At 42.4% G+C, this 15,685-nt stretch overlaps 1 protein-coding gene across 2 annotated transcripts in view; it reads left to right on the top strand.

The window, feature by feature from the left end:
• Positions 1-15,685, top strand: part of PANK1 (pantothenate kinase 1) — an 82,855-nt gene that overhangs the window by 59,749 nt on the left and 7,421 nt on the right. For both annotated transcript variants that reach the window (XM_040362113.1, XM_040362112.1), the window contains exons 5-6: positions 4,159-4,282; positions 14,558-14,683. In XM_040362113.1, the coding sequence (XP_040218047.1) occupies positions 4,159-4,282; positions 14,558-14,683 (250 nt within the window). The remainder of the gene's footprint in view (positions 1-4,158; positions 4,283-14,557; positions 14,684-15,685) is intronic.

Here is a 15,685-nt window from a genome sequence, read left to right as displayed (position 1 = left end):
ACTGATTTATGTATTCATCTTTATGTCTGTGTGTCTAATATCAGTGTTTGTTTAGTAGGGCTGCAACTAACGATTATTTTCATAATCGATTAGTTGGCCGATTATTGTTTGGATTATTTGGATAATAGCCTTTTAAAAAAATAAATTGCATTTTTTTTTTTCATTTTTTGGGGGGCCAATTTGTTGTTGGACAGATTACAAGACACAAATTTCCGCAAAAACACATTACATGCTTTTCTGCAGCTTCTCCATTGAAGTATATTGAACCAAAAAAAACAAAATAGCACCGTTTTGCGTTAAAAAGTCCTTGCCCTTTCCAAATGTGCAGCAGCTGAAAAAAAATCATGGATGTGAACATGTCCCATAGGAAAACATGTAAATGAACTGTAGTGTGTTTCTGCATAAAGCACCAAATAACAGAGGTGTGACCCAGGCCTGAGATGTTTAGTAACATAATGGGGTTAAAAAAACTAAAATAAGTACAAAAAGAACAAATAATCGCTATTGTAAGGGGTTCATTTTATTACTATGGGACAGTGAAAGTAATATTTACAGTAGCGATTTGCTTTTTTGTACTATAAAGGGCTAATTTTTGTTTTTTTAACCCCATTATGTTACTGGCCGATTAATCGATTATGAAAATTGTAATCGATTCATTTCATAATCGATTCGTTGTTTTGGCCCTATTGTTTAGTATCCAACCGTAACCGTTCACATCGTTTTTTATAAGGGATATTTCTCCAAAATGGTTTGAACGTTTTTTGTAGTTCAGTATATAAGGTATTGCAATTTTTGAACTTCATTGCTGATTGCGATCTATTGGTCCAGCATCTTGCTTTTATATGCCCATGTACAATGTATATATCTATTATGCACATATGTGTGTTTGTAAATTGAGTGGATTTTTTTGGGGGGGGGGGGGGGGGGGGGTATAGAAAACTCTAAATTATTATTATTATTATTTTTTTTCTTCCTTCTTTCTCTTTAGATTTATTGATATTTTATTCTTGTTGGTTTGTCAGTGGTTGTCTGTTTTTTAATCCATGAAATGTTTTTAAACATCTCAGTTGAAATATTCTATTTTTGCACAATGTACTGCCGGAGACAGGTAGAGGTAGGTAATCGCCTTAAATAGCCTGCCTGGGGAGTATTATCGATGTTGTGAACAAGCATGCTACACACTTGTGAAACACGTCAACTGCAATCCCTGTACCTGTATGGCAATTTTTGACCATAAAGAAGATTACAATCAAGCAAGTTTGGATTTCCAGTGTGCGACCATTTCATTTCTTATTGTACCTGTTTAGCACCGAAGCTAGCCTAGAGTGGTGTGTGTCTCCTTGGTTTTGTAGTCCATTGACCTTAATGGGTTTCCCTATGTGCGTTTTTAATCCAAAGGAAGCTCCTGCTGCTTTCTGACCGACAATCTTGGCACGATTTTTTATCGCACATTTTGCCGTGATTGCCACATGATTATGTCATACGACAACCACAGCAGAATTGCCCCTCGTTTTGGGTGCCGTTAAGAAAAAATGGCACCCAAACTCACATTGCTTGTTTTGCTGTGATTTGGAAACGCGGGCAGAGTTACTGCGATTCCAAATCGACCTAATATAGACGGAGTGTGAATCTTACAGTAAGTGCTGAACCTATATGTTCAGGGTCACATGACCTTCACATACGTTAATTACATCCAGAGTTCTTCCTATGCATGTAACAAGCAGCCAGGTGTCCAAATGATCACTAACCATCCAACCATACACAATAGCTAACAAGCATCGTCCCTAAACTTCTGACCCCGTCATGCTTTTGCAATGCAGCCTGTCCCGTCTTCCCTATAATTAACAGTCAAAGAAGTGTATTTGACTTATCAACTGTCACAAATGTCACTATTCCTCAGAACACACACAAGCGTGTGTATTCCTCAGAATTACCCGCTCTCCCCTTTTTATTACTGACTTAATTGTTAAGTTAAATCTTAACTGATCTAAATTATTCAGGTTCCGTGATTATAGCAAGTCTTTTAAGGAAATACAACCTCATCCTTTAGATGATCTTGTGATGGATTTCTGTGTAACCAAGCAATGAAAAGATAAGTGAAAAGGTGAATAGACACAGCTATAGACAATGAGCAAACAACAATAGTGGCAGTTTACCAAACAAACCATAACCAATGCAAACAATATACAAGGTGTATGCATAGTAATTGGGGAAGGTACAGGACTGGGACTAGCAAGACAGGGAAATAATAGGGATGCACAGGATTGGGAAGCAGCGTGTCATAATACAAGCCCTGGAGACTAGATGGCCAGAACTACAAGGTAGAAAGCAACTGTCTGAAAACTGAGACATCTGGGTGATGAAGAGGGAGAATATAAAGTCTTCCGGTGAAACAGAATTTGATCTGATAGACTTCTGTCAAATGGGAATGTTGGAAAACCTTTGTCAATCAGTGGCTTCAGACACTGATCAGTGTGTTCTGACAGCAGAGAGTCCTCGTTATCAAAAATACTAAGGGGAGTATTCCTCTATCCACCTTGCTTCTGTGAATGGGAGAAATCCGCTTTCTTTTTTTAATAAAAAAAATGATTAATCAAGGTGCTGCTTTATTAATAGAGTTGAGCAAATTCCTGATCTCTTGTGTAAACCCACACAATTAGGCCTTTTGTACACAGTACTGATGTTTGAGCTTCTGCTTTTTTTAAACATAATTTCAGGTGTTTGTTTCATGCATATTTAGGGCGGCCGTATATGCGTGTTTGTATACACATAATATTTCTAGGGAAAACTCCTTCATATCTATGCTCATATGCACATATTTGCGTGCCTTAGCGCAAAAAATGCAGATTTTTCTTCTTTTTTTTTTTAAATCTAAGAATACGCAGCATTTGAGGTATCGGAGCATTTTCACGGGTACTCGTTCAAATTAGGGTTGTACCGATACCAAGCATTACTTGTACTCGGGGGGGGGGGGAATGCTTCAATGCTTAACAAGATACCTGGGCAGTCAGGGATGATCGGTGCGGCGGGGGGAGTTGCAAGCACCAACCTCCCTGTATAGATTTCAATACAGCCTGACAGCTTCTCCCCAGACCCCCCCCCCCTTTCAGCTGTTTTAGTGAAATCTATACAGCGGTGATCGGTGCTTGTAACTCCCCCCAAAGCCGCACAGATCACCGCTGACTGTCCCTGTATCCTCCTCCAGTTCCCCCCTCCGTACTGCTGCTCTCCCCCTTCGTGCTCAGTGTCAGCCTTCGTTCTTCTGCTCTCCCCCTCCTTGCTCGGTGTCGCCCTCCATGTCCCCCTCTGCGCTCCGTGTCACTCTCTATATCCTCCTCCCCCACCCCCTCTGAAGAACGGAGGTAGGAGCCGCTAAACCCAGCCCCTACCTTTTCCAAATGAACAGAGTCAGTGATCACTGACTCTGTCCATTCATATAACTGAAACATCGTAACCTGTGTTTATGATGCTTCAGTTTATGAATGGAGAGGAGTCGCTGTCTTCTCTCCATTCACTTTCAGTGCAGCTGAGAAAGAGACTGGGGAATCTGTGTCCTTAGTCCCTTTTTCTGTCTCAAAGGGGAGAAGGGGAGATGTCAGAGGTCTGTTAAGACCCCTGATAACTCACCAAAGCCCCCCAACAGGGCTGAAAACTAAAAATTGCAATAAATAATAATAATAAAAAAAAAACCACACTGACACCATCCACTCCCCCCCCCCCCCCCCCCCATAAAAAAAAGAAAGCCTTGTAAAAAAATAAAATTGTAAACAAAAAATACTGACACGTGCCACTGTCACATGACATAAAAAAAAAGAATCGGTATCGGCGAGTACTTGGGGGGAAAAAAGTATCGGTACTTGTACTCGGACTTAAAAAAGTGGTTTTGGGAAAACCCTAGTTCAAATGCTCAGTATCGACACTGATTATATCGGTATCGGTGCAACCCTACTTATAAGCAATTATTATTTTAAAGGAATAGCATGAACATTTTCAAGTTCTATTCTCATCAATTATATGTAGTCAGTACCTAACCCTAATTTATTAGTCTCACAAACTGTATAAATCCTATGCATTGGTGGATAAAATCATAAGTGGACAACTGTGGTACTTCTGATAGTTAATGTTTTTATTGTCTCTAATTTTTCTCCTTTAAAAAAGTTTTGGACATATGATGAGCAAAGAAAAAAGAGATACCATCAGTAAGGAGGACTTGGCAAGAGCGACACTGGTTACCATTACAAATAACATCGGGTCAATTGCCCGTATGTGTGCCCTTAACGAGGTAAGAATTCGGTCTTGCAATGATCAATTTAAGTGACATTTAAAAGGTTAACTAATGTAGATTGCACATAGCAATTTTAAGTTTATGCCTTCTTCAAGTAACAGCTATTACTGTGCAAGCATATACACTCACCGGCCACTTTATTAGGTACACCTTGCTAGTACCAGGTTGTGGACCCCCTTTTACCTTCAGAACTGCCTTCTTTCTTTGTGGCATAGATTCAACAAGGTGTTGGAAACATTCCTCTGAGATTTTGGTCCATAGTGACATGATGGCATCACACAGTTCCTACAGATTTGTCAGCTACACATCCATGATGTGATTATTCAGTTCTGTCACATCCCTAAGGTGCTCTATTGGATGGAGATCTGGTGACTGTGGAGCCCATTGGAATGCAGTGACCTCATTGTCTTGTTCAAGAAACCAGTGGTGAGATGATTTGAGCTTTGTGACATGGTGCATTATCCTGCTGGAAGGAGCCATCAGAGGATGGGTACACTGTAGTCATAAAGGGATGGACGTGGTCAGCAACAATGATCAGGTAGGCAATGGCGTTTAAACAATACTCAATTGGTACTAAGGGGCCCAAAGTGTGCCAAGAAAATATCCTCCACACCATTACACCACCACCACCAGCCTGAACTGTTGATACAAGGCAGGATGATTTCATGTTGTTTATGCCAAATTCTGACCCTACCATCTGAATGTTGCAGCTGAAATCGAGACTCATCAGACCAGGCAACGTTTTTCCAATCTTCTATTGTCCAATTTTGGTGAGCCTGTGCGAATTGTAGCCTCAGTTTCCTGTTCTTAGCTGACAGGAGTGGCCCTTGGTGTGGTCTTCTGCTGCTGTAGCCCATGTGGTTCAATATGTTGTGCTTTGAGAGATGGTATTCTGCATACCTTGGTTGTAACGAGTGGTTGTTTGAGTTACTTTTGATTTTCTATCATCTCAAACCATTTCTGCGGATTCTCCTCTGACCTGTGACATCAACACAACCTCCATTCACTGGATGTTTTCTCTTTTTCGGACTATTCTCTGTAAACCCTAGAGATGGTTGTGTGTGAAAATCCCAGAAGATCATCAGTTTTTGAAATACTCAGACCAGCCCATCTGGAACCAACAACCATGCCCCGTTCAAAGTCACTTAAATCCCCTTTCTTCCCCATTCTGATGCTCGGTTTGAACTTTAAGTTGTCTTCACCACATCTAGATGGCTCAATGTATTGAGTTGCTGCCATGTGATTGGCTGATTAGAAATTTGTGTTACCAAGCAATTGAACAGGTGTACTTAATAAAGTGGCCGGTGAGTGTATATTGCCTCTGTCACAACTACATGCCAGACAACACAATAGTGACTCAAGAATGCAATTTGTGCGTTGCAACCAATCAGATATTTGTTTAAACTATGTAAACTATTTGTGAAAATTGCAAGGTTGTATCTGATTGGTTTCGCCTTCCTTTGCATTCATGTAAAAGAATAAGCTAAAATTGCTTTATTGTAAATAAAATGACATTAACGACAGCTCTCCTTTACATGCTAGCATCAACTCTATGTATGCTGAAATCAGATGGGAAATTCGTTTTTAGTGGAAAGGTGTGTTTTGTTGAAGGTGTTTTTTCAATGCATAACATCTGTTTATAAAGCACAATACCTATATTTTTTCATACCGTCCAAGGGCACAGCATATATTAAAACATTAGCTGATATCTTTTTAAGGCAGTAAAGAATACATTGAAGATGTGCAGGACTCCATAGCAGCCAGTCCGATTTCAGATGAGCTATTTTTGTGTAGTCAGATAAGTTGATGATTACTGATTGGTTGCTATAGAGTACTCACGTCACTGCTATCCTTTGCATTGCGCCTTGCTGAGTAGGTTTTCTGGCATTTAAGGCTGAACTCGGAAGTGCAAGGCACCAGAATGCCTTAATGGATGGATTCCAGTTTTGTGATGTGGGCATTCCTAGGCAGACGATATTTACATGAAGACTGTCCAAAAGAGGCACCCACATATGATGCTGATCCTCCCTGATTGGAAGAACTGAAAAAATGAAAGGGGCAAGCCAGTAAGGCTGGGGAGGAAGGAGTTAGATCAGTGGTTCTCAACCTGGTGGTTGGGACCCTCTCGGGGTCAAATGATGATTTGCCAGGGGTCACCGAATCCTGGGCTGTTCCTGAAGCTAGTGCCGCTCTCCCAGCATTTTGCGTCCGCCCAGCAGGGCTGTTCCTGGAGCCCACTGCCGCCCACTCAGCCTCTTCGCAGCCACCCGTTCAGTTCACAGCATTGGTGGGGGGCAGAGACTAGGAGTCAGCTGACTGGTGAGGAATGTGAAGTGGGAGGGGCTGGAGGAGACCCTATCTCCTTATTTCGGCATAGGTGTCACTGCTACGAGACACCACAAAATCGGAGACACAGTGAAGGTTGAGAACCACTGAGTTAGATGATGCTGGATGTCCTTCAGTCTGGGAATGTGGGCTTTATTTGATTTGCTGCAGCTTTTTATGTACTCTGAGAAGCTCACGGTGTGTTGTGAAATCAGAGTAAGCAATTTTAGTACAGAAGGAGTGCCTGCACAACTGTGCATGACTGGAGGTAAGGCTGGAGTTCAGCTTTAGATATGCTTGTGCATGTATCTGTGTAGCTTGGCTGCTCACTGCACTTGGAAGGTGTAGCAGAGGACTCTACCGTAAGGACCCTAGTTTGCTGTACACATACAGGGACTTTATTGGAGGATATCATGGGGAAGAAATATACTGTGAGGATCTAAATTTGCTGTTCACATACAGGGACTTTAATGGAGGACACACTGTACATTGGAGACCCTAGACAGGTACATGCATGAGACTTTGATGGTGGACATAATGGGGAGAATAAATATGCCTTGAGAATCCAGACTTGCCCTACACATAGAGGAACACTGATGGAGAATGTAGTGGGGGGGGGGGGGCTGAACAGTGAGGATCCTAGTTGTTTGTTGTACTTATACAGGGACCTTGATGGAGGACATAGTGGGGAAGGGCTGTACAGTCAGGATGCCAGTTTGTTGTACATATACAGGGACCTTAATGGAGTTCATAGTGGGGGGAAGGACTGTACAGTTGGGATCCTAGTTTGTTGTACATATACAGTGACCTTGATGGAGGACATAGTGGGGGAAGGATTATACAGTGAGGATCCCATTTTTCGTACAGATACAGGAACCTTGATGGAGGACATAGTGGGGGAAGTAAAGTGAAGATCCCAGTTTTTGCACAGATACATTGACCTTGATGAAGGACACACTGGGGTAAGGACTGTCCAGTAAGGATTTCAGTTTGTTGTACAAATACATGAACTTTGATTCAAGACATAGGCCCGGATTCACAGACAGCTTACGCCGACGTATCTATTGATAGGCCGCGTAAGTTCTAGGATGCGCCGTCGTATCTATGAGCCGTATTCAGGAAACAAGATACGCCTGAATTTTGGCTTAATACGACCGACGTAAGTCTCCTACGCCGTCGTATCTTGGGTGCATATTTTACGCTTCCATTGATTTACGCGTCGAATATGTAAATGAGCAAGATACGCCGATTCACATATGTACTTACGCCCGTCGCAGTAATCTACGCCGTTTACGTAAGGCGTACGTCCGGCGTAAGTTTACCCCTCATAAAGCAGGGGTAAGTCATGTTAAGGTATAGACGTCGGAACAGCCGTCGTATTTTACATTGTTTACGTAAGTCGTACGTGAATGGGGCTGGGCGTAAGTTACGTTCACGTCGTACGCATTGAGCCGTCGTATCTTAGGGAGTATATGCGACGTGATTCTGAGCATGCGCCGTTCGTACGGCCATGCATTTACATGGGGTCACGACTCATTTTAATACAACACGCCCACTACCTGCCTACTTTGAATTAGGTGGGCTTACGCCGGCCTATTTACGTTACGCTGGCATACATATGGGAGCAAGTGCTTTGTGAATACTCAGCTTGCCTCTCAATGTTACGTTGGCGTAGCGCATATGAGATGTGCTACGCCGGCACAAAGATACAACAATGTACCTGTATCTGGCCCATAGTGGGGTATAGATTGTACTGTAAAGCTGGCCATCGATTGATAGAATATTGAACAACAGTTCTTAAGAAAAGCCTTTCAGAAACATGTACAAAAATCCTTAGAGTTTGTTAACCCAAAAAATTAAACTAAAGAGCCTGTTCCTTTTAAAGCATTATATACAGCACAATGCTTGTGCTGTGTAATTTGCCCCCCCCCCCCCCCGTATCACCTGAGATACGTGGCTGATCCTGCCAGTTTCTGCCCTCCCGTATGTACTTGGACCACGATATATCAGGGCTGCCGAGCCCTGACACCGTTGTCAGCATACATGTCCCTGTCAGCTGCAGCCCTGCTCTGTGTCTCCTGTGTTCTCTCGTCACTCCCCTCTCTGGGGAGTGACGAGACTGTCTGCTCCGTGTCCCACCGCTCCCTCTCATCATGCTGCTAAAATTAGTGTTAAAGGGGTTGTAAAGGTCCATTCTTTATTTTCTATATAGGTTCCTTTAAGCTAGTGCATTGTTGGTTCACTTACCTTTTCCGTCGATTTTCCTTCTAAATGTTTTTTTTTCTTTGTTTTCTTTGTCTGAATTTCTCACTTGCAATGCACTAGCTTAAAGCGGTTGTAAACCCGCAAAAAAAAAAATTTTTTTTTTGTTCACCTGAAAAGTAAAAGCCATAATGAGCTAGTATGCACCGCATATTAGCTCATTATGAAATACTTGCCTCAAAACGAGGTGTAGGGAACTCACCTGGTCCACGCCGAGCGAGATATCATCTTGACTCAGCGTGTCTTCCGGGTATCGCCGCTCCAGTGCTGTGATTGGCTGGAGCGGCGATGACGTCACTTCCGTGCATGCGCGCGGGAGATTTAAATTCGGCAAAGTCCGACGGCTGCCGGTCCTTTAGCCGAGGATCCCCGCTGCGCATGCGCCGCTGCAATCAGCGGCGCATTGCAGGGGGAATATCTCCTAAACCGTACAGGTTTAGGAGATATTCTTTATACCTACAGGTAAGCCTTATTATAGGCCTTATTATAGGCTTACCTGTAGGTAAAACTTATAAAAACGTTCCTTTAAAGGAACCTGTTTAGAAAAAAAAAAAAAAATGGTTACAACCCCTTTAACGTTACGTTATCCTCTTTGGTGATTCATCTAATGTTCCCCTGTGACTGTGCTTTATTAAAAATGCAGCTATATACTGTTTACTTGGCGCAGATTGGCAGTCACGTGACATGCCACCTCTCTCTTCTCTTACATGACAGCTGCGGCAGCCTCTCTCCTCCTCCCCTCCTGAATGACGTCAGCAGGGGATCCTCTGCCCTGCCCGCTGCATCTGTTGGGCCGAGAGAAGAGAGAGGACGCATATCATGTGATCGCTGTTCTCTGATCAGTAAACAAGGTATATGGCTGCATTTTTAATAAATCACAGTCACAGGGGGACATTAGATGAATCCACAAAGAGGATAATGTAAAGGTGACCCTGTGGGTTAACAAAAACTTTAACATTTGAATTTCATTTGAAAGATTTTATTTGCTTTTTAACATTAGAATTTGGCATGAAATTGAATTTACCAAACACAAACCCCATACACTGTGTATGGAACCAAAACACTTTCCATCTTGCTCCTTTTAATTTGCTTGCAAATGTGATTGGAAACGCACGCCGACCCACTAATGATTAGAAAAATGAACAAAGTTTCTTAGATTTTTTTTTTTTCTTGAGAATATTTGTTTGAAATTGTAGCCATCTATGGCCAGCTTAAGGGTTCCGGTTTGTTGTACATGCACAAGGACATTAATGGAGAACATCATGGTGGAAAGACTGTAAAGTGTGGATCCCAGTTTTTCGTACAAGCACGAGGACATTGATGGCGGACATGGTGGAAGGATTGTACAATTCACCGTTTGTTACATACACACGGACTTGACGGAGTAAAATAGATTACAAAATGACCATGTATGACCTTGTTCATAGGATTAATGTGTTTAATATGAGTATAAACATATTTTTGAAATATCTTTTTGTACACAGATTTTTGTTTCAGGTACATAAGGTACATATTTTAATCCGCTGGGGAAAATTTTTGGTGTAAACCACCAGCAATATGATGTCCTCTTCCTGCTTTCAGCTTCTTTACAGTGTTGCCTTGTGGCATGGAGTTCAAGCAGCATTGTACAGGGCTATCAAAGCACGAAGAACTGCAGCAGAATCCTGCAAGAGAACTCCTGTCTTTTTGCTTGGTGTTTGTCTTATTTAACTTTTTTGTTGTTGTTGTTGTACCTGTTGTATTCCTTGAAGACTAATTTTGTACGATGCTGAGAATTCATTGTCGGTGCAGTCTAGGCATACTGGAACCCCCTTCACTGAAGCCTTTACTTCAAGTAAAAGGCAATATTCAGCATCTGTCCTTTCATTGGACTGGAGATTTAGTTTTTTTTTCCAGTGTTAATTTTTTTTTTTTAAGTAAATGCTATAATGATATTTTATTTTATACACGTGGGGAAAAAAGCAAAAGTGGTTTATTGCCAATATCAACCAAAATCTTATTTTTTTTTAATTGATGCCCCAACTTGTGCTGTTGATTCGGAATACCTCAGCTTGAAACACTGGCAGGAGTGTGCCAATTTTGGCACAGGAGGGATTGGTAAGGTGTAACTAATATTCCAACATATGAAGAATAGTAGTTAGAACTTGTAACCCTTCATTCCTCCCAGACATGCTGGGAGCTTGGATTGCAGCTCCCTAGTACCACCCCCCAAGAAACATGCTGGGGCTTGTACGCACATACTTCTGTACTAACAGCCCTGAGCAGCAGTTGGTGTAACAAAGATCAATCTGCCTCTCCTTGTTACAATGACAACCCTCCTCACCTCGGGGAGCACTAGTTGACTAGTTTCCTAGTCTTATCCTAAGATGGCAATGGGGAGGGCATATCGATGATGCATACAATTCTGCTGTTTGGAGGGGAGACAGTCTAGTACAGACATAACCAGCCCCACATAAGTGGGAAGTGTGTGGACTCTGAAGCTGCATCAGCCATATTGGTTATGGTCAAACACCAATGGAGGCAAGAAAAACTTATTGGCCACCTATGCACATTTCCCTACTTTCTAATATCCCAAATCTGTTTATATGCCAGATGGATAGTTTGGGGTAAAACGTTTTTTGAACAGGACATGTATAGGATTTTATTTTTTATTTTTTTTTTAGTACTTGGATGTTAATCATTTATCTCACATACCCTGGGAGTTTCATTTTTATTTTATTTTTTTGCATGTTGTCATTGAAATTGAACAAGAGTTTGCTAGACCAAAATGATCCCCTTATTACTTCATCATTTTGAACAGTACAATATATCTTCATAACTTTAAATTAAAATGATCTACTGTAGGTCTATACAGCCATTCATTTTAGTTTTTAGATACAATTTATTTTCCTGTGTCTAAGACGGCTCTTCTGGAATTCAGAATCCTATTAGGCCGGGTACTAACGAGCAAACATGTACGATGAAACCGGTCCGTCGGACCGTTTTCACCGTACATGTCTGCCAGAGGGCTTCTGTACGATGGCTGTACTAACCATCGTACAGAAGTCCGCGCGTAAACAATACGCGGGGCGTGTCCGCGGCGATGACGCGGCGATGATGCGGCGACGTGGGCGGGCCTGCCATTTAAAGGCTTCCACGCATGCGTCAGTCATTCGACGCATGCGAGGGACGGCGGGCGCTCGGACATGTACGGTAGGTCTGTACTGACGACCATACATGTCCGAGCGGGCAGGATTCCAGCGGACGGTTTTAAAACACGTCCAGGAATATTTGTCTGCTGGGAAAAGGCCCGGCGGGCAAATGTTTGCTGGAATTCGGCCCGCTCGCGCCTACACACGACCGAACATGTATGCTGAAACTGGTCCGCGGACCAGTTTCAGCATACATGTTTGGTCGTGTGTACGGGGCCTTATGTTTAACATTTGTTTCCAGGGGACATTGCCTGAATTTCCTGTACTTCTCCTCTTGAGGTTTTGTATTTAGCGTGTTGGAGTTTGACAAGCAAGCATCCGGAGTTAAGAATGCCATGGCCACAAAGCCCTGTCCATCTCTACTATTATAATTTGGTTGGGTGGCCAAGGGACAGTAAATCTGCTACTCAGCCGCCTGTTTTTACTTTTTAAATCTGCTGTTGACTGATTCTGGGTCACAGGAGACTCCTTTGACCCAGAAAAGAAGTAGGGCCAAAAAAGTTTTGGCCATACTTCTCTTTTAAAAACCCACAAAGCAGTGTTACCAACCTACCAGATTGAAATTTACTGACATGACACCCAAACTTTACCGCCATTTCCCCCCAATTTTTTTTTCGTTATAGTGAGGAAGTATCTCTGGGACAGGACTTGGCAGGGCAAGAAAATAGAATGGGCACACACACCTGAAATTGACTCTCATAGGGACACTGATAGCAGCGTGCAGCAGCACAGATTATGGTGACACCTCACTAACACGACACGTCCCCTCCTGAGTCATAGTGGCAGTCTCGCTTTATGCCAGGTAGACCCTTCAGTCCACTCCAGTCCAAACCGCACTGACAGTCCTGCTCCCAGCTTGCCTTGCTCCCATCCTGCAGACCCACACACAAGGTTCCAGCTGCTCCGCTCGACTCCTATGCACCAAAACATCACATGGCATGCTCAGGCACTACCTCTGCCGGACCTACCCACCTGCCAGTTCCCCCTAAACACGCTGCAGTGGGCACTTGGATGGTCTCAGCTGGCTTCGGACCAGAATAGCTCATGTGCAGTTCTGAGCTGAGCATCACAGCCATGTTTTTTACTGGTAACCTTTTCCTGTTACTGACTAGAGAAAAGTGTCCAATTTTTACTGGCTGCCAGTAAAAATACTGACGGTTGGTAACACTGCCACTAAGTGGGAAATTCACAGAAGCTCTGCTTTGAAATGAGGACATTTACCCAGCAGTCATTTTTGCTGTAAGAAGCTTTCCTGAGTAATTTCCTGGAGAGTATTCAGTGTTTAGAATTTAGTTCTAGGCTGAGAGAGGATCTGAAAAAAGACAAAAAGAGAAGTTGTTCTTTCTGGCTCATAGATCTTCAGTATTATCTTGCCCTTGTGCATTATTACAAACTGTTGTTTTTTTTTTTTTTTATCACTACCCTATTGTTTGCCTCCTGAAACTGGAAAATTGATTTAAAGTCTATCTCTGGGCAAATGAAAAGATTTGTCCCTTGCAAGGACAACAAGCTTATTTAGGTCTATAGGACCAGGAAAAGCAATATTTTACTTGACCATCTGCTTCCCTGGACATCGTTGCTCTGCCCTACTCCTGTATGCTCTGTTGGTGAACTGTCCCTCGGAGTCCTCACGTTAAATGCAAGGCGATGGGCCCTGCCCAATGTACATGATTGTGTCAGAGGACCTGCAACCACCAGAGCATTGGGTAGAAGAGACTGTAGGGACCGGTCTGTCAGCGTGGAGGGAGCTTGCAGAAGATTGGTTAAGTAAAGGTGCTTTTTCCAGTCCCTTATGCCCTGTACACACGATCAATACGTCTGATGAAAACGGACCGATGGACCGCTTTCATCGGACGAACTGATCGTGTGTGGGCCCCATCAGTTTTTTTCCCCATCGGTGAAAAAAAATAGAACCTGTTTTAAATTTTTCGTATGGTTAAAAAACCGTTCGAAAAAAACGATCGTCTGTGGGAAATGCATTGGTCAAAAATCCACGCATGCTCAGAATCAAGTCGACGCATGCTCGGAAGCATTGAACTTAATTTTTCTCAGCACGTCATTGTGTTTTACGTCACCGCGTTGGATACGATCGGATTTTTAACCGATGGTGTGTATGCAAGACTGATGAAAGTCAGCTTCATCGGATAACTGATGAAAAAAATCCATCGGTTCGTTTTCATCAGACGAACCGATAGTGTGTACAGGGCATTAGACTTAAACAAGCCGTTGACCCATGAAGTGCATGGGCAGCCCCACTGCAGGGATGATTTTTTACTTTACTTGGAGTTCAGTCTTTAAAAACATTATTCTCATCCATCGGTGCATCATCCCTGTTCTGTGTTTTTCTCATTATAAAGTCTGTATATATTTTTTCCGTATGAGTGTTTGTAGTCATCCATGATAACAAGCATGCCTATGTTAAAAGTATTCTTTAAGGTTATCTGGAATTAATAAATTGTGTGTAATTAATGTCTGTGTTGCTCTGCACTTGTAGAACATTGACAGAGTAGTATTTGTGGGGAACTTTCTACGAATTAACATGGTTTCCATGAAGCTGCTATCTTATGCCATGGATTACTGGTCAAAAGGACAGCTCAAAGCCCTTTTTCTGGAGCATGAGGTAAGAGGCATTTTTAACATTGTATTTAATCATGGATAATTTAAAATCAAGTAATGATGTTTACTTAGGGCGGCCATTCTTGGATGGAAATTCGTCCGGTTCAATCAACTTGTGTACAACCAGCCTGTCAGGTTTTTCCGAACGGCCAGTGCCATAGCCGGCAAATGATTAATATATGGTCAGCCTTAAGCCAGTCATACATTAATCTTTTTTTTTTTTTTGTTCAACCAGCCAGCAGGCCATACAAATTAATCATGTATGGCCTTTAAAAGCCGACAGTGTGGTCAGTCTCCTGATATTAAAACTAGTAGCACAGAAAATATAGTTTGCCTAAGAAGGCAGTGTGATAGAAGAATACAACTCGTAGCATCTATTCTAAATCTGCTGGTGTTCTGCATTGACTGAGATCCCCAGTTAGTGACTGAATTCAAGGTACACTGTTATCTGTTTGTAGAGCCGGGATAACCATAGTGCCACCACATGCCACTAGCATTGGAACTTGTAGCTCTAGGAGTCCAAATATAATCCAGCCTATTCGCACTTACAAATAGCTTTTACCTTGCAAATCATATGCATTTCTTCTTGCATACTATGGAAAATATTCTTAATGCTGAACTCCAGGAATTCACCCACTTTGTGAAATATTCTGGCATACTAGGAGTTAAGTTAAATGATATGCATATCTTTTTTAATTTACATCTGACAGTTGTATGGAGCTCTGGGTGATTAGTTATGGCTACACTCCAGGGCTTTGAGAGAAGAGACGCTGACTTCTTACATGCAACTCCCCCTTTCCCCTCGCTGCCTATTCCCTGAAGCCTTTGTATTTTGTGAATGAGTTCACATAATAAAAAGCAGTCTGTGATTGGGCAGGAGGAGGGGAGGAACGGGCACAACAGCTGTGTGCACCTCTGCAGCTTAAGTAGCTGAGACCATAAGACCAAAAGATCCAGTGTTGAAGCTCCAGAAATGTAGCAAAAGCTATTTTCCTGGAGCTCCATA

This window comes from Rana temporaria, chromosome 8 (assembly GCF_905171775.1).
Source record: "Rana temporaria chromosome 8, aRanTem1.1, whole genome shotgun sequence".
Lineage (NCBI taxonomy): Eukaryota > Metazoa > Chordata > Amphibia > Anura > Ranidae > Rana > Rana temporaria.
The sequence above is the reverse complement of the archived record's forward strand: the minus strand, read 5'-3'. Positions and strand labels throughout refer to the sequence as shown.